At 46.0% G+C, this 26,460-nt stretch overlaps 1 protein-coding gene across 2 annotated transcripts; it reads left to right on the plus strand.

Annotated features, from left to right (window-relative positions):
• The first annotated feature begins 4,596 nt into the window (after window positions 1-4,596).
• Window positions 4,597-26,393, plus strand: LOC137299452 (CDC42 small effector protein 2-like). Of its 2 annotated transcripts, none has more exons than XM_067968189.1 (5): window positions 4,597-4,715; window positions 9,053-9,351; window positions 9,854-9,958; window positions 18,166-18,310; window positions 23,871-26,393. In XM_067968189.1, the coding sequence occupies exons 2-4, from the start codon at window positions 9,298-9,300 to the stop codon at window positions 18,265-18,267; spliced, it is 261 nt and encodes an 86-aa protein (XP_067824290.1). In that variant the 5' UTR covers window positions 4,597-4,715; window positions 9,053-9,297; the 3' UTR covers window positions 18,268-18,310; window positions 23,871-26,393. The 2 variants fall into 2 exon arrangements, with proteins under 2 accessions (XP_067824290.1, XP_067824289.1); XM_067968188.1 differs by having other exon boundaries at window positions 18,166-18,298.
• The last annotated feature ends 67 nt before the right edge of the window (window positions 26,394-26,460 follow it).

The raw sequence follows: 26,460 nt of genomic DNA on the forward strand, positions 1-26,460 counted from the left end.
CGAGCCCTCCAATTCCCAACTCTCCAGCGCCCTCCCGACAAGGTTAAGGTTGGTTTATTGCTGGAGGTGGTGCAGGATGGGTTAAGGTTGGTTTATTGCTGGAGGCGGGTGACGACACCGAACCGGAGGCTTCTCCAACAGCAGCTGGTGATGTTGCAGGAAGGTGGGGGGGGGGGAGGGGGGGCACTGCGGCAAGAAATTTGAATTGCTGATCTCCCGGGCTGCTGAAGGCAGCACTCGGGAGGAAACCCTGATTCCAGGAAACACCCGGTCATTCCAGGAGGGATGGGAACCCTAACCTATTTCCCGCTCCATAACATCGTCCACCTCAGCCCATCTGCCACTGAAACCCTCAAACATGCTATTGTCAGCTCCAGACCCGATTACTCCAATGCTCTCCTTGCTGGCCTCCCATCCTTCACAAACTACAGTTCATCCAAACATCTGCTGCCTGTATCCTATCCTGCTCTAAATCCCCTTTCCTCAATGGTGTACATTGGCTCCTGTTCCTCCAAAGATTTTGCTCCTTGTGCTTAAATCCCTCCATGGCCTCACCCCTCCCTATCTCTGTAACCTCTTCCAGCCCTACAACTCATCCGCAAACTTTCCATTCCTCTGACTCTGGGTATTATATGCATTATACCTTCCCTTCATCCCACCATTGGCAGCGATGCCTTCAGCTGCCTTGACCTCATACTCTGGAATTCCCTCCCTAAATCCATTCTCTCTCCACCTCCCTTTCTTCCTTTAAGACCCCCCTTCAAATCCACCCCTTTGACCCTCCTAATCCTGTCTTCTTTGAGTCAGCAATCACTTTTCCCCTATGCATCTGTGACTGGTCTTGGGATGTTTTCTACATTAAAGATGCTAAATAGTTGTTGCTGTTGATAGATTAATCCTGGAGTTGTGCGATCTGGGTCTAAAATACTTTATTGTCGAAGGTGGTGTAGGGTGGGTTAAATCAAAAACAAAATACTGTGGATGCTGGAAATCTGAAATAGAAACAGAAAATGCTGGAGATACTCAGCAAGTAAGGCAGCATCTGTAGAGAAAGAAACAGAGTTAGCATTTCAGGTCGAAGACCTTTCATCAGAATTGGAAGATGTTAAAGAGTTAAGTTTTTAATTCAGTTTTCAAAAGTGTTAACTCTTTAACATCTTCCAGTTCTGACGAAAGGTCTTCGACCTGAAACGTCAACACTGTTTCTTTCTCCACAGAGGTTGCCTCACTTGCTGAGTATTTCCACCATTTTCTGTTTTTATTTCAGGGTGGGTTAAGGTTGGTTTATTGCTGAAGGTGGGTGCAGTGTGGGTTAAGTTTGGTTTATTGCTGGAGGCGGTGCAGGGTGGGTTAAGGTTGGTTTATTGCTGGAGGCAGTGCAGGGTGGGTTAAGGTTGGTTTATTGCTGCAGGTGGTGGAGAATGGGTTAAGGTTGGTTTATTGCTGGAGGCAGTGCAGGGTGGGTTAAGGTGGGTGGAGTGTGGGTTAAGGTTGGTTTATTGCTGGAGGCGGTGCAGTGTGGGCTAAGGTTGGTTTATTGCTGGAGGCGGTGCAGTGTGGGTTAAGGTTGGTTTATTGCTGGAGGCGGTGCAGGGTGGGTTAAGTTTGGTTTATTGCTGGAGGCGGTGCAGGGTGGGTTAAGGTTGGTTTATTGCTGGAGGCGGTGCAGTGTGGGCTAAGGTTGGTTTATTGCTGGAGGCGGTGCAGGGTGGGTTAAGGTTGATTTATTGCTGCAGGTGGTGCAGAATGGGTTAAGGTTGGTTTATTGCTGGAGGCGGTGCAGGGTGGGTTAAGGTTGGTTTATTGCTGGAGGTGGTGCAGGGTGGGTTAAGGTTGGTTTATTGCTGAAGGCGGTGCAGGGTGGGTTAAGGTTGGTTTATTGCTGAAGGCGGTGCAGGGTGGGTTAAGGTTGGTTTATTGCTGGAGGTGGTGCAGGGTGGGTTAAGGTTGGTTTATTGCTGAAGGCGGTGCAGGGTGGGTTAAGGTTGGTTTATTGCTGGAGGCGGTGCAGGGTGGGTTAAGGTTGGTTTATTGCTGGAGGCAGTGCAGGGTGGGTTAAGGTTGATTTATTGCTGCAGGTGGTGCAGAATGGGTTAAGGTTGGTTTATTGCTGGAGGCGGTGCAGTGTGGGTTAAGGTTGGTTTATTGCTGAAGGTGGGTGCAGTGTGGGTTAAGTTTGGTTTATTGCTGGAGGCGGTGCAGTGTGGGTTAAGGTTGGTTTATTGCTGCAGGTGGTGCAGAATGGGTTAAGGTTGGTTTATTGCTGGAGGCGGTGCAGGGTGGGTTAAGGTTGGTTTATTGCTGGAGGCGGTGCAGGGTGAGTTAAGGTTGGTTTGTTGCTGGAGGCGGTGCAGGGTGGGTTAAGGTTGGTTTATTGCTGGAGGTGGTGCAGGGTGGGTTAAGGTTGGTTTATTGCTGAAGGCGGTGCAGGGTGGTTTAAGGTTGGTTTATTGCTGGAGGCGGTGCAGGGTGAGTTAAGGTTGGTTTGTTGCTGGAGGCGGTGCAGGGTGGGTTAAGGTTGGTTTATTGCTGGAGGTGGTGCAGGGTGGGTTAAGGTTGGTTTATTGCTGGAGGCGGTGCAGGGTGGGTTAAGGTTGGTTTATTGCTGGAGGCGGTGCAGGGTGGTTTAAGGTTGGTTTATTGCTGGAGGCGGTGCAGGGTGGGTTAAGGTTGGTTTATTGCTGAAGGTGGTGCAGGGTGGGTTAAGGTTGGTTTATTGCTGGAGGCAGTGCAGGGTGGTTTAAGGTTGGTTTATTGCTGGAGGCGGTGCAGTGTGGGTTAAGGTTGGTTTATTGCTGAAGGCGGTGCAGGGTGGTTTAAGGTTGGTTTATTGCTGGAGGCGGTGCAGTGTGGGTTAAGGTTGGTTTATTGCTGAAGGTGGGTGCAGTGTGGGTTAAGTTTGGTTTATTGCTGAAGGTGGGTGCAGGGTGGGTTAAGGTTGGTTTATTGCTGAAGGTGGGTGCAGTGTGGTTTAAGGTTGGTTTATTGCTGGAGGCAGTGCAGGGTGGGTTAAGGTTGGTTTATTGCTGAAGGCGGTGCAGGGTGGGTTAAGGTTGGTTTATTGCTGAAGGTGGGTGCAGTGTGGGTTAAGGTTGGTTTGTTGCTGGAGGCGGTGCAGGGGGCGGTTAAGGTTGGTTTATTGCTGAAGGTGGGTGCAGGGTGGGTTAAGGTTGGTTTGTTGCTGGAGGCGGTGCAGGGGGCGGTTAAGGTTGGTTTATTGCTGGAGGCGGTGCAGGGGGGGTTAAGGTTAGTTTATTGCTGGAGGCGTTGCAGTGTGGGTTAAGGTTGGTTTATTGCTGGAGGCGGTGCAGGGGGGGTTAAGATTAGTTTATTGCTGGAGGCGGTGCAGGATGGGTTAAGGTTGGTTCGTTGCTGGAGGTGGTGCAGGATGGGTTAAGGTTGGTTTATTGCTGGAGGCGGTGCAGTGTGGGTTAAGGTTGGTTTGTTGCTGGAGGCGGTGCAGTGTGGGTTAAGGTTGGTTTGTTGCTGGAGGCAGTGCAGGGTGGGTTAAAGTTGGTTCGTTGCTGGAGGTGGTGCAGGGTGGGTTAAGGTTGGTTCGTTGCTGGAGGCGGTGCAGGGTGGGTTAAAGTTGGTTCGTTGCTGGAGGTGGTGCAGGGTGGGTTAAGGTTGGTTCGTTGCTGGAGGCGGTGCAGTGTGGGTTAAGATTGGTTTATTGCTGGAGGCGGAGCAGTGTGGGTTAAGGTTGGTTTATTGCTGGAGGCGGAGCAGTGTGGGTTAAGGTTGGTTTATTGCTGGAGGCGGAGCAGTGTGGGTTAAGGTTGGTTTCTGCTGGAGGTGGTGCAGGGTGGGTTAAGGTTGGTTCGTTGCTGGAGGCGGTGCAGTGTGGGTTAAGGTTGGTTCATTGCTGGAGGCGGTGCAGGGTGGGTTAAGGTTGGTTTATTGCTGGAGGTGGTGCACGGTGGGTTAAGGTTGGTTCATTGCTGGAGGCGGTGCAGTGTGGGTTAAGGTTGGTTTATTGCTGGAGGTGGTGCAGGGTGGGTTAAGGTTGGTTTCTGCTGGAGGTGGTGCAGGGTGGGTTAAGGTTGGTTTATTGCTGGAGGCGGAGCAGTGTGGGTTAAGGTTGGTTTCTGCTGGAGGTGGTGCAGGGTGGGTTAAGGTTGGTTCGTTGCTGGAGGCGGTGCAGTGTGGGTTAAGGTTGGTTCATTGCTGGAGGCGGAGCAGTGTGGGTTAAGGTTGGTTTCTGCTGGAGGTGGTGCAGGGTGGGTTAAGGTTGGTTCGTTGCTGGAGGCGGTGCAGAATGGGTTAAGGTTGGTTCATTGCTGGAGGCGGTGCAGTGTGGGTTAAGGTTGGTTTATTGCTGGAGGTGGTGCACGGTGGGTTAAGGTTGGTTCATTGCTGGAGGCGGTGCAGGGTGGGTTAAGGTTGGTTTATTGCTGGAGGTGGTGCACGGTGGGTTAAGGTTGGTTCATTGCTGGAGGCGGTGCAGTGTGGGTTAAGGTTGGTTTATTGCTGGAGGTGGTGCAGGGTGGGTTAAGGTTGGTTTATTGCTGGGGATGTTTCAGGATTAGTTAAGTTTAAGGTATTGCTGAGGGGCACCCAGTGACCTTTAACATATTATCCTATGACGTCAGGCCTGGCGGTTTCCGGGTCCCGTGACGCGCGCTGGGATTCTCAGAGGCTCTGGGTACACCCGGCCCGACAGCGCCAGGACACCGGGGAGCGGCGGGCCCCGATCCGAGGCAGGTCCCTCTCAGGTAACTAACCGGCCCGTTACTGAGTTTTACCTTTGCGCCGCTGCGGATCAACCTAATGTGATGGTGGGCGGGAAACCGTGGAATTTGATTGACAGGGAAGCGACCGATCAAGTTAAAGGGAATTCCGGGGGCCGTGATACGATAGGCCAATTGTCGGTGTTTAGGGCGGGTGCTGCGGGCGGGAGGCAGGCCGGTTGAATGGGCACTTGCCGGGCCCGGCTCTCCTGATAGTTCCCTCCGGCACCGGCTGCTCCTCCTCAGGCCTTCGGTCACCGAAGCGACCTAACTGACCGTCAAGGGCGCTTCCGGCAGCAGGTGCGGCCGGCGACTTGGCCTGTGCTCACTCCCCTTAAAGGGACATGGACTCCGCCGCCGCCTCCTCCTCCATCCCGCTCGGAGTGAGTTCGGGTTTAAAGCCGGATCGTACCCGGACTCTCACTGATTGAAGCCCCGCGCCCCGACCCGCCAATCGGTGTGTTGTGTGACGTCATTGTAATTTGGCGGCCCCTTGGTTCAAATCAAGGTCCGGGAGCAATTTACAAAGAGGCAGATTTTCCCATCGGTGTGTGTGTGTGTGTTTAATTACCTATAATACCCATATCTGCGCCAATTAAATGGGCTTTACTGCTTGTAAACTGCTGAGGTCCGATAGAGGGCAGTTGCATCTCCTTGTAAATTTCTGGCTGCAGGTCAGCATGAAAAAGTTGTCCTTAATAAGGCCTGGATTCTATTGAATTGTGACCCAATGAAGTGTTATGTCTGGAGTGTGACAGACCCACATTGGTTTCAAGTCTTTTATATAATGTGTATAATGATCCAAATGGCTGATAGAATACACAATATAATTTTTCTCCTTTTTGGCCAGTTTGCCCTTCCTCCTTCATAAAATATTGATGTAAGGAATCTTACAACACCAGGTTATAGTCCTGTTGGACGATAAACTGTTGGACTATAACCTGGTGTTGTAAGATTCCTTACATTTGTACACCCCAGTCCATCACCGGCATCTCCACATCATAAAATATTGACTTCTTGCAGGAGTATGGGTTTCACAGGTACTGGCAGCATTTTGGTACCTCGTCTGTGTATGAATTCTTCACGTGTGAGCTTAGTTGGTGAGTGTTGGCTGTGTATAAGACAGTGGAGGGGCATCACAGCTGAGCCGCATTCTATTGTATGAAGTTCACACACACACTTGCACTTTCTATCAGAGATCGCTGGATAGAAATCAGGAGCAGGATCCATGGCTAATTTTCCTTTCCTCCCTCGCTCCTTCTAAGGATGCAGAGGCTAATTGTAAGGACCCTGCTGCTGCTTCAGATGAGCTAAGCTAACTCAACACACACCACGGATGTAACCTGCGGCTTTCCTGATCTTTATGGCTCAATTACTCACTGTCTTAACCAGCTGATCCATTGAAGCGGCTCACTGCACATACAACTTATAAAAATAGACTGGTGACTTGTTCATAAATTATAAAATATTCCTGGTCTGTTTGATAACTGCAGGACAGCATGATGGATAGTTACAGATCCCTCAGAGGGGCATGATATTATGCTGCATCATGTCAATGTCAATCCCAATCCCAACGATAATACATTTTGAGCTTCTTGCTGAGTAGAGGTGACTGAACGGAACTGAACTCATGACTCAAATTGGACAGGCTGTGTGTTGAGTGAATTTGAACTTCTGGAGATATCCTGCGTGAGTCTGGATCAGTGAAGATATTGAGGATGGCACACCCACCCTGGGATCAGTAAAGACTTGTTCAAATCAACGGTTTAAATTATCAGTTGGAATTTGGAATGCACCACAAACACCAAGTCAAACACAGGTCTGTCAACATCTGAAAAAAGAGGAGGCAAGTTAACATTTGGCTCAGAGAGCCTTCATCTGACTAAGAGACTCCATGCAAATGTTAACCCGTCATTCAGATACTAATAGAGCTACCTTGTATTTCCAGCATTTTCTGTTTTAATTTTAGATTTTCTGCAGTTTTTTATTTTTATCTCAAAAATAAAGTATGTGCGCACTTTCTTCGTCTCCATGGTAGTAAAACTTATAGAATCATGGTGAAGGAGACTCTCTTCCAAAATGACCTACTTTTCATTCAGGTGCTGACGGATCTGCATTTCAATTTTTATTTCAATCCCTTGTGGCATTTCTAGAAGAAAATCTCCTCACTCACTAACAAAAAACACACAGCGTGGAACAAACACACATTGACACAGAGGTCACATTATACGCAGAGAGTCAGATTTCTACTTGGCCCACAGCACAAATACCACATTCTATATGCCTTCTCCCTTCCGTCAGTCCTTTATAAATGCACCAGACGTTCTCACTTAACTGTACTCAACACTAGAAATTTCCACAAACTTCACCGATGACTCAGTAAGTTTATCTAGTGAGTTCCTGAGTTACACGGAAAACTTCCAGGTTCCATCCCCACTCTGTTGGGTTAGCTGATCTCTAGCATAGCGGCAATAGGGGTGGTCCGACTTGCCTCCACATTCTTCGGTTAGGAAGGGAAAAAAGAACCACGGTTTTGGCACCTGATCACAAACCAGTGGTTCCTGCTTCAGTAAGGAGGGGTGACTGTCCCTGTGAGAGGGCGCCCCGGTAAGGAGGGGTGGCTGTCCCCGTGGGAGGGCGCCCCGGTAAGGAGGGGTGACTGCCCCCGTGGGAGGGCGCCCCGGTAAGGAGGGGTGACTGCCCCCGTGGGAGGGCGCCCCGGTAAGGAGGGGTGACTGCCCCCGTGGGAGGGCGCCCCGGTAAGGAGGGGTGACTGCCCCCGTGGGAGGGCGCCCCGGTAAGGAGGGGTGACTGCCCCCGTGGGAGGGCGCCCCGGTAAGGAGGGGTGACTGTCCCCGTGGGAGGGAACCCCAGTAAGGATTCAATATCTTGAGTGGAGAAAAATATCAACAAAAAAATTCTAGAAAATCGTTTGCAGACGTTTTATGGTAGAAACTGTGTCTTTTTAAAACAAAATATTCACTACTTGAACGATGTTCCAGGATATAGTGTCAGTGTGAAATGACCCAATAATCTGGTTATGATCTAACAGACTAGAAATGTTTTCTAATGACTTCAGAATGGTGGAGTCTCAGATTTTAATAAGACTGTATTCCACTTTTATTTACTGGAGCAACTGACTTGATGGGTATGATTCAGCAACAGAGTCAGCTGGACTGGGCTCAGCTTTGTGTGGAGTTACAGATAAGCTATGAAAGGATTGAAGAATCTGCAGTTATTGTGGCATGGGATTTGACAATGTTTTACACCGTACACTGCACAGTATGGTCCAACAAGTAAAAGTGCTTTTTCTGAAGATATAGTTTTAATTTAGTGTTCCAGCATTTACCACAAAGTCTGACTAACTGAGTAATGACTACTGTGTAAAGACACTGACACATACTGTAAACTTTTGAGTCATGGGGAAAGTATAGATTCCCATGGGATTCCCAGGCAGATACAAATCCTGTTGCCTAGCTGAACGCCAGAGTCCTGTCCGACAGTCTGAGGTACACCATCCATTTGAAACTTGTTGGGTGTGCGCTATTTTTAGGTGAGGATATTCCTATGGAGTAGCCGGGAACGAGCTGTATGGGTAGAAGCTTACATGATGCATTTTTTCCCACAGTGATGCTCTTCAAAGAAGTTGGATATGGATTCCCCGATCTCTGACTCTCACTGGGATATGAGTTCCTTGATCTCTGACTCTCACTGGGATATGGGTTCCCTGAGCCCTAACTCTCACTGAGGTTCAGGTTCCCTGGACACTAACTTTTCTTGGGGTATGGATTCTCCAGGTGCTGTGTTTCGCTGGGGTTTAGGTTCCATGGGCGCTGACACTTGCTAGGGTAGGGTTCCTGGTTGCTGATTCTTACTGGGGTATGGTTTCCATCTGTGTGAAACCAGAATCAGTTTGGGGGTTGAAGGGGGAGGGCTTCAGAACTGATCCAACATCACACATGTATTTCCTAGAAGGAATCAGTCACCAGTAATCAGGAGTAGGATCCCTTGCTGTTTGTTTTATCATCCTCCCTATCTCACGGGCAGTAAGGCCAATTGTAACTCCCCCATGGGCTCTGCTGGCTCACATCAGCTAGCTGGGAACTTGCTGCGCTATTTGCCTTGGATACTCACTGGATAAGCTCCGGACCCACCATAGGAGATGTATTTTCTGTTTTAAAAGCTAACGTAGAACAGTGTAGTGTTGGCCACTTGGTAATTGTGGAGCCTCAGTGATTCCGCGCTCAGGGCCAAAATAAATAAATGCAAAAATAAAACCAGATAATGTTTCCCTGACGCAAATGTTTATTTTGTTTCTACAGCTTGGTTACGGCAGTACTGGTGATCCACAAACCTGCTGCAGCATTGGTATGAGAAAAAATTTCAGTAGAAAGACTGATAACCAGCTGCCTGATTACTAGACTTCAGCACCCTGCGGTTGACGCCACAAGTACCAGATCCTGAGTGTTCTACAACGAAGGCATCGCCTGCCTGTGTTCCTTTAGGGTCTGCCAACATAGCCAAAGTGATCCTGGATTTATCAAATGCGACCAAATAGTTTGTAACAATGAGTGAATTCTGGTTATGTTTTAACTGCTGTATTGCAGAACAACCACAGCCAGTAAGTGTTTTTTTTAAATGAATGAATCCCATACTTTTAACTGTTTACTGAATTTATAATAGTACAGAACCATGCTGCTGGATTTAATGGCTTGTTTTATAGTTATTAAAGAGAAGGAGTTGTGATTAAAATGGAACATCTGCTCTCAGCTTTGAACTCCTGGACACTCTGATGTCCACATTTAAGTTGCACAAGTTTTTTGGGGGGATGGGGGTGGATTTAAGTGGATTAGCACACTAACCATAAAACACCTGTAACTACTGTAATGCTTATTTACCATTTTACAGTACCATTCTACACAGACTAGACCGATTGTGCAGTGATCATTTATATAGGGTATAACTTTTATAATTTAATGGGAATACTTCTGGTGTCTGCTTGCATTAATGGATCTGCTGCATATTCATCGTAATCTGTGCAATGTCATCACTTTACCACTATCGTATCCATGTGTTAAAGTGCTGAAGGATCTCTCACCTGATCTTGCTACTTTTTTTGACAGAAAAGGCGGAGGCGGATAGACAGGAGTATGATTGGAGAACCAACAAATTTTGTTCACACATCGCACATGGGGGCTGGAGATATGTTTGGGGATCGAATGCACTCTGTAAGTGTCTCTAAAATATTTTGCAGGGTTACGAAATCATTTTCATTTGCTGCCTTGTTATTTTGTCTGCTTTGCAACTGTGGTGGAGAGCGAGCGAGCCAGCCAGCAACTGAGCGGGTGAGCAAGTGCCTCATCCACTCCTAGGCCTAGGCCTCAGCCCCTCAATTCTGGTAACATCCTTGTATATCTTTTTTGCACTTTCTCCAGTGCTTCAATATCCTTTTTGTAGTATGGAGACCAGAACTGCACATAATACTCCAAGTGTAGTCTAACCAAGGTTCTATATAAGTTTAACATGACCTCCCTGCTTTTGTCTTCTGTTCCTCTAGAAATGAACCCCAGCACTTTCTTTGTACTCTTTATGGCCTTATCAACTTTTAGCGATTCATGTATATGTAATCCCAAATCTCTCTGCTCCTCTACCCCATTTAGTTTCTTACCCTCTAAGGAATAAGTGGCCTTATTCTTCCAAACAAAATGAACCACCTCACACTTTGTTATATTGAATTTAATTTGCCATTTATCCTTCCACTCTGCAAGTCTGCTTATGTCTTTCTATGTTTTGGTGCAGCCCTCCACATTATCAGCTTTATCCCTCAATTTGGTATCATCTGCAAATTTCGATACCATATCTCCAATTTCTGAGTCCAAATTATTTATGTGTATGATGAAAACAGTGGTCCCAGCACAGATCCCTGCGGGATATCGTTTCCCACTTTCTGCCAATCCGAGAAACTTCCCTTTTTAAATTTTTTTTTTATTCGTTCATGGGATGTGGGTGTCGCTGGCAAGGCCAGCATTTATTGCCCATCCCTAATTGCCCTTGAGAAGGTGGTGGTGAGCCGCCTTCTTGAACCGCTGCAGTCCGTGAGGTGAAGGTTCTCCCACAGTGCTGTTAGGGAGGGAGTTCCAGGATTTTGACCCAGCGATGATGAAGGAACGACGATATATTTCTAAGTTGGGATGGTGTGTGACTTGGAGGGGAACGCGCAGGTGGTGTTCCCATGTGCCTGCTGCCCTTGTCCTTTTAGGTGGTAGAGGTCGCGGGTTTGGGAGGTGCTGTGGAAGAAATCTTGGCAAGTTGCTGCAGTGCATCCTGTGGATGGTACACACTGCAGCCACAGTGTGCCGGTGGTGAAGGGAGTGAATGTTTAGGGTGGTGGATGGGTGCCAATCAAGCGGGCTGCTTTGTCCTGGATGGTGTCGAGCTTCTTGAGTGTTGTTGGAGCTGCACTCATCCAGGCAAGTGGAGAGTATTCCATCACACTCCTGACTTGTGACTCGTAGATGACGGAAAGGTTTTGGGGAGTCAGGAGGTGAGTCACTCACCGCAGAATACCCAGCCTCTGACCTGCACTTGTAGCCACAGTATTTATGTGGCTGGTCCAGTTCAGTTTCTGGTCAATGGTGACCCCCAGGATGTTGATGGTGGGGGATTCGGCGATGGTAATGCCGTTAAATGTCAAGGGGAGGTCGTTAGACTCTCTCTTGTTGGAGATGGTCATTGCCTGGCACTTGTCTGGCGTGAATGTTACTTGTCACCTATCAGCCCAAGCCTGGATGTGTCCAGGTCTTGCTGCATGTGGGCACGGACTGCTTCATTATCTGAGGGGTTGCGAATGGAACTGAACACTGTGCAATCATCAGCGAACATCCCCATTTCTGACCTTATGATGGAGGGAAGGTCATTGATGAAGCAGCTGAAGATTGTTGGGCCTAGGATACTGCCCTGAGGAACTCCTGCAGCAATGTCCTAGGGCTGAGATGATTGGCCTCCAACAACCACTACCATCTTCCTTTGTGCTAGGTATGACTCCAGCCACTGGAGAGTTTTCCCCCTGATTCCCATTGACTCCAATTTTACGAGGGCTCCTTGGTGCCACACTCGGTCAAATGCTGCCTTGATGTCAAGGGCAGTCACTCTCACCTCACCTCTGGAATTCAGCTCTTTTGTCCATGTTTGGACCAAGGCTGTAATGAGGTCTGGAGCCGAGTGGTCCTGGCGGAACCCAAACTGAGCATTGGTGAGCAGGTTATTGGTGAGTAAGTGGTGCTTGATAGCATTTTCGACGACTCCTTCCATCATTTTGCTGATGATTGAGAGTAGGCTGAAGGGGCGCTAATTGGCCGGATTGGATTTGTCCTGCTTTTTGTGGACAGGACATACCTGGGCAATTTTCCACATTGTCGGGTAGATGCCAGTGTCGTAGCTGTACTGGAACAGTTTGGCTAGAGGCGCAGCTAGTTCTGGAGCACAAGTCTTCAGCGCTATAGCCAGGATGCTGTCAGGGCCCATAGCCTTTGCTGTATCCAGTGCACTCAGCCGTTTCTTGCTATCACGTGTAGTGAATCAAATTGTCTGAAGACTGGCTTCTGTGATGGTGGGGATATCAGGAGGAGGCCGAGATGGATCATCCACTCGGCACTTCTGGCTGAAGATGGTTGCAAACACTTCAGCCTTGTCTTTTGCACTCGTGCTGGACTCCGCCATCATTGAGGATGGGGATGTTTACAGAGCTTCCTCCTCCTGTTAGTTGTTTAATTGTCCACCACCATTCACGACTGGATGTGGCAGGACTGCAGAGCTTTGATCTGATCCGTTGGTTGTAGAATCGCTTAACTCTGTCTATAGCATGTTGGTTCTGCTGTTTAGCATCCATGTAGTCCTGAGTTGTAGCTTCACCAGGTTGGCACCTCATTTTTAGGTATGCCTGGTGCTGCTCGTGGCATGCTCTTCTACACTCCTCATTGAACCAGGGTTGATCCCCTGATGTGTTGGTAATGGTAGAGTGAGGAATATGCCGGGCCATTAAGTTACAGATTGTGACGGAATACAATTCTGCTGCTGCTGATAGCCCACAGCGCCTCATGGATGCCCAGTTTTGAGCTGCTAGATCTGTTCTGAATCTATCCCATTTAGCACAGTGATAGTACCACACAACACGTTGGATGGTGTCCTCAGTGCAAAGACGGGACTTCATCTCCACGAGGACTGTGCGGTGGTCACTCCTGCCAATACTGTCATGGACAGATGCATTTGCGACAGGTAGATTGGTGAGGACGAGGTCAAGTCGGTTTTTCCCTCGTGTTGGTTCGCTCACCGCCTGCCGCTGGCCCAGTCTGGCAGCTATGTTCTTCAGGACTCGGCCAGCTCGGTCAGTAGTGGTGCTACCGAGCCACTCTTGGTGGGGGACATTGAAATCCCCTACCCAGAGTACATTCTGTGCCCTTGCTAACCTCAGTGCTTCCTCCAAGTGCTGCTCAACATGGAGGAGGACTGATTCATCAGCTGAGGGAGGACGGTAGGTGGTAATCAGCAGGAGGTTTCCTTGCCCATGTTTGACCTGATGCCATGAGATTTCATGGGGTCCGGAGTCAATGTTGAGGACTCCCAGGGCCACTCCCTCCTGACTGTATATCACTGTACCGCCACGTCTGGTGGGTCTGTCCTGCCGGTGGGACAGGACATGCCCAGGGAAGGTGATGGAAGAGTCTGGAATGTTGGCTGAAAGGTATGATTCTGTGGCTATGTCAGGCTGTTGCTTGACTAGTTTGTGGGACAGCTCTCCCAATTTTGGCACCAGTCCCCAGATGTTAGTGAGGAGGACTTTGCAGGGTCGACTGGGCTTGGTTTGCCTTTGTCGTGTCCGGTGCCTAGTGGTCCGTCCGGTTTTATTCTTATTATGACTTTTTTTGGCGAGATTTTACAACTGAGTGGTTTGCTAGGCCATTTCAGAGGGCAATTAAGAATCAACCACATTGCTGTGGGTCTGGAGTCACAAATCGGCCAGACTGGGTAAGGACGGCAGGTTTCCTTCCCTAAAGGACGTTAGTGAACCAGATGGGTTTTTATGACAATCCAGTAGTTTCATGGCTACCATTACTGGTACTAGTTTTTTTAATTCCAGATTTTATTTAATTAATTGAATTTAAATTCCCCAGCTGCCGTGGTGGGATTTGAACTCATGAGTCATGAGTCTCTTATGTGGCACCTTACTGAAGGCCTTCTGAAAGTCTATGTATAACACATCCACTGCATTGCCCTTGTCTACTCTTTCTGTTATTTCTTCAAAGATTTTAGTAAGGTTTGTTAAACACGACCTTCCATTCTGACTTTTTATTATATTCTCTGTCTGTAGATGTTTTGTCATCTTTTAGCAAAGATTCTAGTATCTTTTCTACCACTGACGTTAGGCTAACTTGTCTATAGTTCCCTGCGTTGTTCTGTTTCTGTTTTGAAGATAGGAATTACATTTGCTGTTCGCCAGTTCTCTGGCACGGTTCCTTTGAATTCTTTTGAATTTTTACATTTGGATATTAGTGTTTCTGCTGTCCCCTCCCTAGTTCCTTTGAATATCCACGGGTGCAACCCATCTGGACTCAGGGCTTTGTCCTCAAGTTTGGCTAGTTTGTCTATTATCTTCTTTCTTTCTGTCTTAACTGTTGTAATATCCCTCTTGACTTATTCTGTCATTGTAATTTCGTCTTCAATGAAAACTGTGGTAAAGTATCTCTTCATTATCATCTCCTGTGAGTTTCTCTTGCTCATCCCTTAGTAGCCATATCCTCATCTTAATTCTCCTTTTTGTTATTTATGTGCCTATAGAATACTTTGCTACTTTTTATGTTCTTTGATATTTTTATTTCATATTGCCTCTTTACCTTCCTAATTGTCTTTTTTTTACCTATTTCCTAAGCTCATCATATTCCCTTTTGTCATCCTCTCCTTTATTATTTATGTACCTTGGCTATGCCCCTTTCTTTAGGTTCAATTTTATCCTCACCTCTTTATTTATCCATGTCATCTCATTCTTGGCTAGTCTGTTCTTATTTTTTAGTGGAATATATTTCTCCTGAACTCTATTGATTTCTCACTTTGGTAGGAAGAATAGAAAAACAGAATATTTTTTAAAGGGTGAGAAACTTTTAAATGTTGGTGTATAGAAGGATTTGGGTGTCTTTGTACATGAAACACAGAAAGTTAACATGCACGTACAACAAGCAATTAGGAAGGCAAATGGTATGTTGGCCTTTATTGTAAGGGGTTTGGAGTATAAGAGAAAGGAAGTCTTGCTACAATTGTACAGGGCTTTGGTGAGACCACACCTGGAGTACTGCATACAGTTTTGGTCTCCTTACCTAGGGAAGGATATACTTGCCTTAGAGGGGGTGCAACAAAGGTTCACTAGGTTGATTCCTGGGATGAGAGGGTTGTTCTATGAGGAGAGATTGAGTAGAATGGCCCCATAATCTCTGGAGTTTAGAAGAATGAGAGGTGATCTCATTGAAACATATAAGATTCTGAGAGGGCTTGACAGGGTAGATGCTGTGAGAGGCTGTTGCCCTTGGCTGGAGAGTCTAGAAGAGAAATTTCTTCACTCAGGATTGTGAATCTTTGGAATTCTCTACCGCAGAGGGCTGTGGATGCTGAGTCGTTGAGTATATTCAAGGCTGAGATCGATAGATTTTTGGACTCTAATGGAATCAAGGGTTATGGGGATCAGGTGGGAAAGTGGAGTTGAGGTTGAAGATCAGCCATGATCTTATTGAATGGCGGAGCAGGCTCGAGGGGCTGTATGGCCTACTCCTGCTCCTGTTTCTTATGTTCTTAAATATTGCCCACTGTTTTACTTCTTTGTCTGTCAGTTTACCTTTTTTAGCTCCATCCTCACTCCCTCATCATTGGTGTTTTTCCAATCTGTTACTTTGGTCTTTGCACTATCTATATATCTCTCAATCATTATCTTAAACCTTGTTATATTGTGATCACTGCTCCCTAGACGTTCTTTCACATTTACTTCTCTTATCTACACTGGTTCATTTCCCATTACTGGATCTAGCAGTGCTTCCTCCACTGTTGGGCATCTTGCATATTAGGTCAGAAAGGAGTCTTGTACACACTATTAAAAACTCCATTCGCCTTCTCCCCTTTCTCTCCCTCTCCTTGCCAATTTATTTTGGGGTAGTTGAAATCCCCCATGATTATAAGTCTTTTTTTTTACTCATTTCATATATTTGCTTACATATTTCTCCATCCACTTCCTTTCCACTATTTGATGGTCTGTAGTATACCCCTAATAGTATGACTGATTGCTTCCTTTCCTTTATCTCAATCCATATAGATTCTTTCCATCTCTTTGTTAGTTATGTCCTTTCATGCTACTGCCTTTATGTTGTGTCTGATCAACACAATACCCCACCCAGTTCTTCCCTGCCCTATTATTTCCAAATACATTATAGCTGCAGTATTTAACTTTGTCATGTCCTGTCTGCAGCCATGTTTCTGTTATCCCTATTACATCTATTTTCTTGCTTTTAATTATTGACTCCAATTCCCTTGTTTGTTGCTCTGTGTATTGCAGTACAAGCCATTCAATATGCTCTTTTTCATTATTCCTGCTTTATTTTTGTCAGGTAATATTATTAATTCCTACAATCTTTTCTGCTTCTTGAGTATTTGTTATTTTTATCTCTTTCTATACTCTCATCCTTTCTTTTTCTTATCTTTAGGTCACTATTATATCCACCTGAACCCTTCCCTCCCCCCTTTACTAGTTTATAGTCCTTTCTAAATGTCCTATTTATGCTTTCTGTGATGAGTGGTGAGCAGATACCAAGGTATAAATGACCCAGGGTGAGCAAGTACCACCAACAATTTGCACTTCTGTAGCACTTTTAAAGTATAAAAACATCTTAAGGCACTTCACAGAGATATAAAGAAAAATTAGACGCCAAGCTCAAAGAAGGAAATATTAGGAAAGGTGACCTAAAGCTTGGTCGAAGAGGTGGTTTTTAAGGAAGGTCCTAAAAGAAGAGAGTTGGAGAGGCAGAGGGTTTTAATTCAAGGCAGCCGAAGGCACGGCCTTCAGTGGTGGAGCAAAGGGAGGGGGTGATGTGTAAGTGGTCAGAGTCAGAGCGACTGAGAGTTTGGTGGGAGGGCAATAATCACATCCCCCTCTCTCCCCTACCAGCAAATCTGGTGTAACGTTGAAGTTTTGTTCTCACCTACAGATCGTGCCCAAACAGAAGAGCGGGTGAAAGGTTCAGGTATACTCGCAGGGTGCCTCTCAGTTTTCATCCCTGAGGCATGCAGCCACTGCACCAGTACAAGGAGAATTCTTAGATAACCCACTTTCTGATACAACATTGCAATTCTGAAACTTGTCCTAAAATGCTGTAATGGCTCCACCTAGCTGTGATAATGCAAACCACCAGATTTATAATTAGAATGCCAGCGTAAAGCAGGTTTTCTGGCCTATTTATCTCCCCTCCCCATCCCTCTTCTCTGGAAGGCACTGACTCATATTGGGGTGCACTTCCAGTATCACCCACTGAGCCAGCGGGGAGCTCCAACAGTATTTCTTAATTAACCCTAGCTGGTATAATTATCTCAGGCTAAAATAATTTCCACTTCTTAGGAGAAATGTGGAGTTCGAAGATTCAGGGGATGTAACCTGATTAATGGGAAAAGTTTCTATTTGACTATTTTCTTTCCTAACTTTGTCGAAGATGCTAACTTATATTGAAGTACGGTTCTTTGCTCTGAGGTACCTTATCCAAATAGCTATTATTTGTGAGCCTCAGCGGGCTATTTGACTACAGGGGCATCATAGCTGATCCTATCCTCATCTGACATCACACACACATGCACTCCCCAGCAAGGGTCACTGGACACTGATGAGGAGAAGGAACCTTGTCTGACTTTCCTGTCTCTAACCTAGAGGCACTGAGACCAATTGTAGCACTTCTATAGCTGTTTGGTTGAAATCAGCTAACAGCACAGACTGGGGAGAGAGCATGGGCCCGTCCTGATCTATGTGGTTGAGCTATTCACATAAACACACTGAGGCAGCCTCGCCTCGGGATTGGATCTGACTGGAGGGTGAGAGGAGGCTTTCTATACTCTGATCTTTGCTAGTCACTAACATTTAACACAGAAAGATGAACCCTTGATTGACCTGCTGCAGAAATGGCACCTCATGGATGCTTGTACTGGAGGAGTTAGAGTGTCACAGGCTTGATATTTGGAGCAATGTAGCCTATAAAAGACAAACATTTTCAAAACATGCTTGGATTTTGAACAAGCTAAATTGAAAGAGTGCAGTGTTCACAAGGTTGATTTAGAATGAAAACTACGGGCAGGAAGATTTTGACAGTATTACATTAGCTTGATTCTCCATACTAATGCGCCCTCTTTTCTTTCACAGCTGAATGACGTACATGGCCAGATGCAATCTAAGGGTGGCTACAGTGACACAGTGCCAATTAGTATTCAGACAATGCAGCTTATCGATACAACAGCAGCATAGTGTTACTTGGCTACTGAGTTACATGACTCAGGTAAATCCATTTGTAAGTATCACTATTACTAGATAGTGAGTTACAGTTCTTGGATAAACCCATTAGTAAGTATCACTATTACTATGGTACTCTATTCAGCAGTTATACTTTTTTCTCCTCTTCACTCATGAAGGTGCTGACTTTTGCTAAGGTACAATTCATCAGGCACTATGCACTCATCTGAGTGCCCATTCTTCATGAGTCTAGATTGAGTGTCAGCAAGGTATTAAACCATGGAGGGTATCGCAGTTAATTCTAATTCTGTCTTTGACATCAACAAACATGCACTTTCCAACAGGTGTAACTAGAGACCTGGCTGATTTTCTTCTCCCTGACTTCTGGAGGCTACCCCGGCTGAAAATGAACTTAGCACAAACCGGAGGTCTAACCTGGGATCTTCCTGGTCTGTATACCTCATTATCCCCAACCATTACCCCTTGCCCTGAGAAAATTTCCAAGCAAAAGACAAAATTCACTGAACAGTACAGACTCATGCAGGTCTGAAAATATTTTTTTAACATTTTGTTTCATATTTATTGATTTTTTTTTTCATGCAGTTCAAAAAAAAGTATTTTTTTTAATTGCCCTGTCATGGCTGTATTGCCAGTCCCATTCCAGCTATCCATTTATTTTTTCCCAGTTGATACATTATCATTCATCTTGCTTAGGGCACGCACTTTGTGCCCACAAATCCCCCTTCTTGTTATCACAATTTATGGTCATGCTTTGGTGGAAGCATTTACCATTGTAAAGTGCTATGTCAACTGTCACAATGCTAATGCAGGCTGTGACCATTAGGTGGCTCTGTGGGGTGAGTTTCTGAAGTCTCCCAACTCTATTGCCACCTTGTGTATATGAAAAAAAAACTTGTTTTCATTAACTGACCATGGGCAATGGCATAAGCAATTTGTTAGTGTATAATAATTAATGTTAGGGTGCTTTTTATTTTAGCCTTTTCTTAAATTTAATAACTTCTGTGGGAGAACATCTATGCTTTCACAGCAAATTTGCGCAAGGGGTACAGATGCTCTTTCCTTTGCTGTTTCTTGGTCTTCAAACTCTCCTCATAGTGTACTATGCTACACTATATATAGTAGTTAATAAATTAGCTTCTTAGTATACGATGCTACATTGTAGTAATATTCCTTATAGCTGGGTCAGTAGTGGCCTTTACCCTTACCATGTAGAATAAGGATTTGAACAGCAGTTAGAGGAAAGTTTGTTTCATAACTAACCTTATATGGATGTGTAAGTTTGTTTTATTTGCATAAATTACATGTACTAATCATTTTCTTAAGGTAGAACTGAGTAATTCTTGTGAATATTTGTTTGTTTTCCAGTGTTGTACCACCCAGCCCCCTCTCTTACTCCCCAATGTGAATTGGCTTTTGTGATCCAAAAATAAATGCATTATTAGAGCTAGTTGCTTTCATTTTTCCCTCAAGAATCTGCTCAGTCTAATTAATCTTTTCTTATTATTTTGGTTGGCCCAGAACAGCAGTAACCTTGTCATTGTGTGACAGGTTTATAATCCATTTCATGCATTCTCCTCTTTCAATCTGTTGTGGTTATTACAGTAATTATCTTACTACACAATGGCTGGCAACTTAACATATGAAAAGGAATGTATTCTTTCTATTACAAGTCCAACAAGTAAAAAGTGACCTTTGTATTCCCTGATGGATAAGTGAGTTTATTCAGTGAGTGGCTGAGCCTTACAGATCAGGAAGGTCTGGCCTCAGGCTCCATTCCTGGTTTGTGCAGTTAGCTGATCGCAGTTGGTCATTACAATTAGCCCCAGTGTACCCAGGATAGGCAGGGGGAAAAAATCAGACAGAATTTCCCCTCTTGATCACTGACATGACTGTGTAATGTGATCCTATGTGACTGTGGCCATGGTGCACTATCCCTCCTCATCCTTCTTGATCTGTCCATAAGCCTTTGACACGGTTGACCACACCATCCTGCTCCAATGCCTCTCCTCCATTGTCCAGCTGAGTGGGATTGCCCTCACCTGGTACCACTCTTACCTCTCCAGTCTTAGCCAGCAATGGCTTCTCTTCCCGCTTCTGCACTGTTACCCCTGGAGTCCCCAAAGGATTTATCCTTGCCCCCCTTCTATTTCTTATCTACATGCTGCCCCTTGGCGACATTATCGGAAACCACGTCTGGTTCCGTGTGTACACTGACTACACCCAGCTGTACCTTACCGCAACCTCTCTCGATCCCTCAACTGCCTCTGTGTTGTCAGACTGCTTCACCGAAATAGATGAGCCAGAACTTCCTCCATTTAAACATTGGGAAGACTAAAGCCATTGTCTTTGGCCCTCGCCACAAATTCCGTTCCCTAACCACTGAATCCTTCCCCCTCCCTGGCCACTGTCTCAGGCTGAACCAGACAGTTCGCAACCTCGGCATCCTATTTGACCCTGAGCTGAGCTTCTGACCCTATTACCTCTCCCATCACCAAGACCGCCTACTTCCACCTCCGTAATATCGCCCGTCTCTGCTCCAGCCTCAACTCATTTGCTGCCAAAACCCTCATTCATACCTTTGTTACCTCTAGACTCGACTATTCCAATGCTCTCCTGGCTGACCTCCCATCTTCCACCATCCATAAACTTGAGCTCATTCAAAACTCTGCTGCCCGTATTCTAACTTGCACCAAGTCCCATTCACCCATCACCCCTGTGCTTGCTGAGCTACATTGGCTCCCAGTCTGGCAATGCCTCAATTTTAAAATTCTCATCCTTGTGTTCAAATCTCTCCGAGGCCTCGTCCCTCCCTATCTCTGTAACCTCCTCCAGCCCTACAACCCTCCAAGAACTTTGCTTTCCTCCATTTCTGGCCTCTTGATCATCCCCCATTTCCTTCGCATCACCATTGGTGGCTGTGCCTTAAGCTATTTAGGCCCTAAGCTCTGGAATCCCCTCCCTAAATATCTCCACCTTTCCAACCCTCTCTCCTCCTTTAAGATGCTCCTTAAAACCTACCTTTTTCACCAAGCTTTTGGTCACCTGTCCTAATGTCTCTTTCTTTGGCTTGGTGTCAGTTTTTATCTGATTACACTCCTGTGAAGCATCTTGGGATGTTTTACTGTGTTAAAAGCGCTATATAAATGCAAGCTGTTGTAACCAGTGATCCTCTGCTGGAAAATGCCTGTGTGAGGACAGGTTCATCTGATACCTACCCCCCACCCCACCCTCTACCACCCATGCTTTTATGTTTTTTTTGTGCTCATGGGATGTTAGTGCTGGGTAATGAAGCTCTTTCCATTCCCATTGGGTCCAGTGCTAGTCCTCATTTCCACTGCCAGCAGCATCATCGAGCACTCCAAGCTGAATTGTAGTATAGTCAACCTTGCAAGACCATCCCCTACTATACCAGTGCGACACTGTCCCTAGGCCCTCAGCTCGAGCTTGTGTACCTGTCCATAGGCGCTGTCATAGATCTCCTGAGCTGTTATATCTGAAACCAAGCTTGAGTGATTATTCAGGTTTATTTTCATATACGTCTTAGAGCTTATCTCACTCACCTGAGATTTGGTGAATGGCCCTGCAATTAGTTGGGAGTGCACTGAATGGCCATGGCTGAATAGGGATGTGATGAAAGGGACTTATAAGGACATAAGAACAGAAGCCTCTTGAGCCTGTTCCACCATTCTAATAGATCATGGCAGATCTGTACGTCAACTCTATTTATCTGCCTTTGCTCCATACTTTGTGATACCTTTACCTATCAAAAATCTATCTCTCTGTCCTGAAAATTTCAATTGACTCAGCATCCACAGTCTTTTGGGGGCGTGAGTTCCAGATTTCCACTATGCTTTGTGTAAAAAAAAAAAAGTGCACCCTGATTTCACTCCTTTATGGCCTAGTTCTAATTTTATTTTGATGGTGGGGATGTGAGAAACAGCCAGTATGAACTCCCGAGGGATTTGTCTCAAACTAATTTTACTTTAACTGTTTGCACTTTACAGTTACGTGTTGGCTCCCATTTAAATTGGTGAACTTGGAAATAGGACTCCTCCCTGGAGCCAGTTCAGAAGAACCCCTGGCAGCATAACCTGGTAGCTGAGCCCAGGCTCTGAATCCCCGCCAATTGTGTCATTGTACCGGGCACTGAGGAAAGCTGGTGGGGAGGGGGGGTGGTGGCGGTGTGGATGGTGGTAGTGCTGGATAGCCCTGATGTAGGATATTGAACTTGAATTATGGCTTTGGGGTATAAACATAACAATGGACATAGAAAGAGAGTACTGTGAAGACCATTATATGTTAGAGATGAATGTCTATTGGGTCCAGTGCTAATCTACATTTCCACTGCCGAAAAGCTCAGATTGTCTGGGAGTAGATACTGTGACAGTGACAAGGACAAGGACAGTTACTGTGACAGTGCAGCAAGAACAGTCTCTTGTTTTCTTGCCATATATGGTATTCCTTTTATCCATCTCGGGAGAATGAAAGACATAGTGAACCCTGTTGGAATTTGTACCCAGGACTGGCACTCAAACTTATATACAGGGAGTACAAAAGGGTTTGTGTCATAAATTAGGATTCTGTAACACATGTAAACCACAATGTGTGTCCTGTGATTATTGTAACCGGGTAATACCCAATCACTGGCCTGGAGTTTCCTCCATGGGCGCAACCTGGATGTTAGACCCAAGAACTCCCCCAATGTTGCCCTCATTTTGCCAATGTCAAGTTACACCCAAGTATCCCCCCAATCTCATTAGAATGCGCCCAAACTTAAAATGGGCATAAATCAGTGTAAACAACGGGGCCCAAGGAAACGTCGAACTCACACCATATATTTCTTCTTTGAGTGTTAAATTAAGTTTTAACTTATTTAACCATCATTCATGCATATCAGGCACAGCATGTTTAAGAACCTGCAGTCGGGGAAGCTTTTCAATTTTTAATGTAACTTATACTTATGCCATAAAAATGCATTAAAAGAAATAGAAAATACTGAGCAGGTCTTAGTAAGGATAATTTTTTTTTAACAAATGCTCAAAAAATTGCAATTAAAAGATCAGAAAAATGACTTTGATTCCTGCTGCACCAGAAAATCTGGTCGTAGTGTTGAGACCCCTGAACAAGCGCAATTGGAGGATACTCGCATTTGAGAGTCAGGGTGTGGCCAGTTTTGTGGGTGGAGATTTGTTTGGATGGAGGGTTTGATGGACGGACGTAAAGGTTCGAGGAGACTTGGGCATATTGTAGTTACGCAGGTAACTCACGCCAAAATTCCGTGCTCTTTTAAGCCGCATAATTGGTTTGCGCTCAGGTTACAGGTGTAAACTCCAGCCCACTATTTTTATCCCCTCCTCCACCCCGTTAAAACTTTTCCAGCAAAAGTTTAATTCTTCCTGTGTTTTTAAACATTTCTGTAATTTCCCAGTATCTGAACCAGCTGCACATGACCCAGCTGTATCTGACTCAACAGCTATCTGACTGGTGTCTGACCCAACTGTATTTAACTGGTACCTGACCCAGTTGTATCTGCCTGGTGTCTGACTCAGCTATATTTAACCCATATCTTAAGGTACATGTTGTTTCTCTTTTTTCAGATTGCTCTATCTTCCTTAAAGTACTCCTCTGTGACCCATTGCCTCTACCTGTCAACTAAGCCGAGATGAAGTTTGTGCTTTGCATATTGAAGGACTCAGCGTTGTGTTTAAAGTGGCCACATTCCTCCCAGCTGAACGTGTACAGGGAAACTGCCCCTTGTGTTTTCTGAAGTGGACTACATGTTTTTTCTAATTTTGCCTCAATCAGTCAAATTGGAAGTGCTTTTTGTCCTTGTACAGTTTGTATTTGTTGACTTGCAATAAGTACTGGAGTCAGGGAGATTCCCACACACTGGAGGAATACAGCTTTTCACCAGACTGCACATTACTGCGTAGCTGTGTTTGGAATAACGTTTAAATGTCTTGTTCTGTAATTTTATTATATGGACGGACTTTATTTTGATGCTGTCAAAGATCCTGGATTTCAGTGTAGAGTTGTAACTTGAGTGGGATGCAGGAATTTCAGTCACAGTTCCCCAGCTGCTGACTCTCGCTGGGGCACAGTTCCCCAGCTGCTGACTCTCGCTGGGGCACAGTTCCCCAGCTGCTGACTCTCGCTGGGGCACAGTTCCCCAGCTGCTGACTCTCGCTGGGGCACAGTTCCCCAGCTGCTGACTCTCGCTGGGGCACAGTTCCCCAGCTGCTGACTCTCGCTGGGGCACAGTTCCCCAGCTGCTGACTCTCGCTGGGATAGAGTGCCATAGGCGCTGACTCTCGCTGGGGCACAGTTCCCCAGCTGCTGACTCTCGCTGGGGCACAGTTCCCCAGCTGCTGACTCTCGCTGGGATAGAGTGCCATAGGCGCTGACTCTCGCTGGGGCACAGTTCCCCAGCTGCTGACTCTCGCTGGGGCACAGTTCCCCAGCTGCTGACTCTCGCTGGGGCACAGTTCCCCAGGTGCTGACTCTCGCTGGGATAGAGTGCCACAGGCGCTGACTCTCGCTGGGGCACAGTTCCCCAGGTGCCAGTCACCAGTATCTCTCTCTGGTATCCAGTTTTCATGTGTGCCAGTGAGCGTTGACAAGCCATTCAATCGCAGAGGACATTCCAGCCGAGGCCAATTCTGTCCTCACCGCACGTCCACGTGTGCACTTTGCAGCAGAATACTGGACAGTGATCACGAGCAGAAATCCTGGACGATTTCCCCTCCCTAACCCAGCAGCGGTGAGGCCATTTGTAGCATACCTGCTGATGCCCATTGCTCGATCCCAGCTGAAGAATTAAGTGGGGGCTGGGGGTGGAGGGAGGAACTTTGGTAATCCTGATGCTGTTTCTACTTTCTGTGCTGAAAGGGGAAAGAGCACACATTAGTTTACTAATTTGCTGTTGTGTTTGATGCTGTCTGGTCACAGAGAGTAAGATGTTTATTGTTTATTGAGAGTAGCTGTGTTGTGGTGGAATGTGGAGCGTGAATGTAGCCTCTGAACACTCTCTGACTGCTGCTCACTTTGAAAAGTTGTCGTGTGATTGCTGATAATGAGTGAAAAGCACAGCACAAGCAGGGCAAATACAACCATTGCCTCTGCATGGACCCACCTGCAGGGTAAAAACTTCTCAGGTTGACTTTTACTGCAGCTTGTAGTTGGACAGCAGTTAACCCAACAGTGGAATCGCTTGTGTGGCTGAGTTTGCTCTAGAATATTATAATTTGATTGTAAAAAAGAAAAGTCACATGCGGTTCATTCCTCTTGCTACCAGCTTTTGGCGACCTGCTGTAAAGCAGGCAGCGTACAGATATTGAACAGGAAGGACAAGGTTCCTGAATCAGTCAGCTTGCATGTTAGGTTTGAAAGGTCCTAGTAAAACCTCCCCCTCCCCCACCCGTGTCTCTCTCACATGTACTCTTTATTCACAGGTGGTTCTGTTGTCCAATGGCAGCAAAACTCTTGTGTGACCGCCAACTCCTTGCTGTGCTGGGAGCATGCCAATCACACTGAATCTGATATTTTACCAAGTAAGAAGCTTGTGGGATCTTTGCACAGCTTTCCTACTGGAGTAAAATCATAGATGAAGCAGTAGTGTCTCGTGGTCAAGATAGGGTTACCATAATTTACCAATTCCAAAACTGGACGGGAGTGGGGTGCAGCAGGGTAGAGAGTTTACAAGAGGTGGAGATGTTAGACGGTGTGGCGTAGAGGGGGCAGGATGGAGATGCATGGTAGTGGTGGGTAGTAAAGGGGCAGGGGGTAGAAACTGGGATCATAGCATGAGTTCTGAGCTTTGCTTTGCTGATTGATGTAAACTCATTGAAAGCTTAATAAAATAATCAATGCCTGCACATTAGAAGTGAATGGATGTCTATTTTAAAAATTAAATGTTTTGTATCTGGTGCATATTTGAGAAATTTCCTGACCGTGATGATTGTGGGTAAGATTGCATTGCGTGTATGTGTAAAAGTTCTGCTTTGTAATAGTTTGAATTAGATCTAAATGAAGTTCACCACTGGCTTGTGGATTTTTTTTTCCCCTCAGTGTTGTCAAAATATTGAAGGTATTTTAATAAATGTAAAGCAGCCAGAATATGAGAGCAGTATTTGGATCAGTTTATTTTCTTTGAAGACCTGTACTTTCTCCAGGGAGAGGGTGTCGAGT

This window comes from Heptranchias perlo, chromosome 29 (assembly GCF_035084215.1).
Source record: "Heptranchias perlo isolate sHepPer1 chromosome 29, sHepPer1.hap1, whole genome shotgun sequence".
In the NCBI taxonomy this organism is placed as follows: domain Eukaryota; kingdom Metazoa; phylum Chordata; class Chondrichthyes; order Hexanchiformes; family Hexanchidae; genus Heptranchias; species Heptranchias perlo.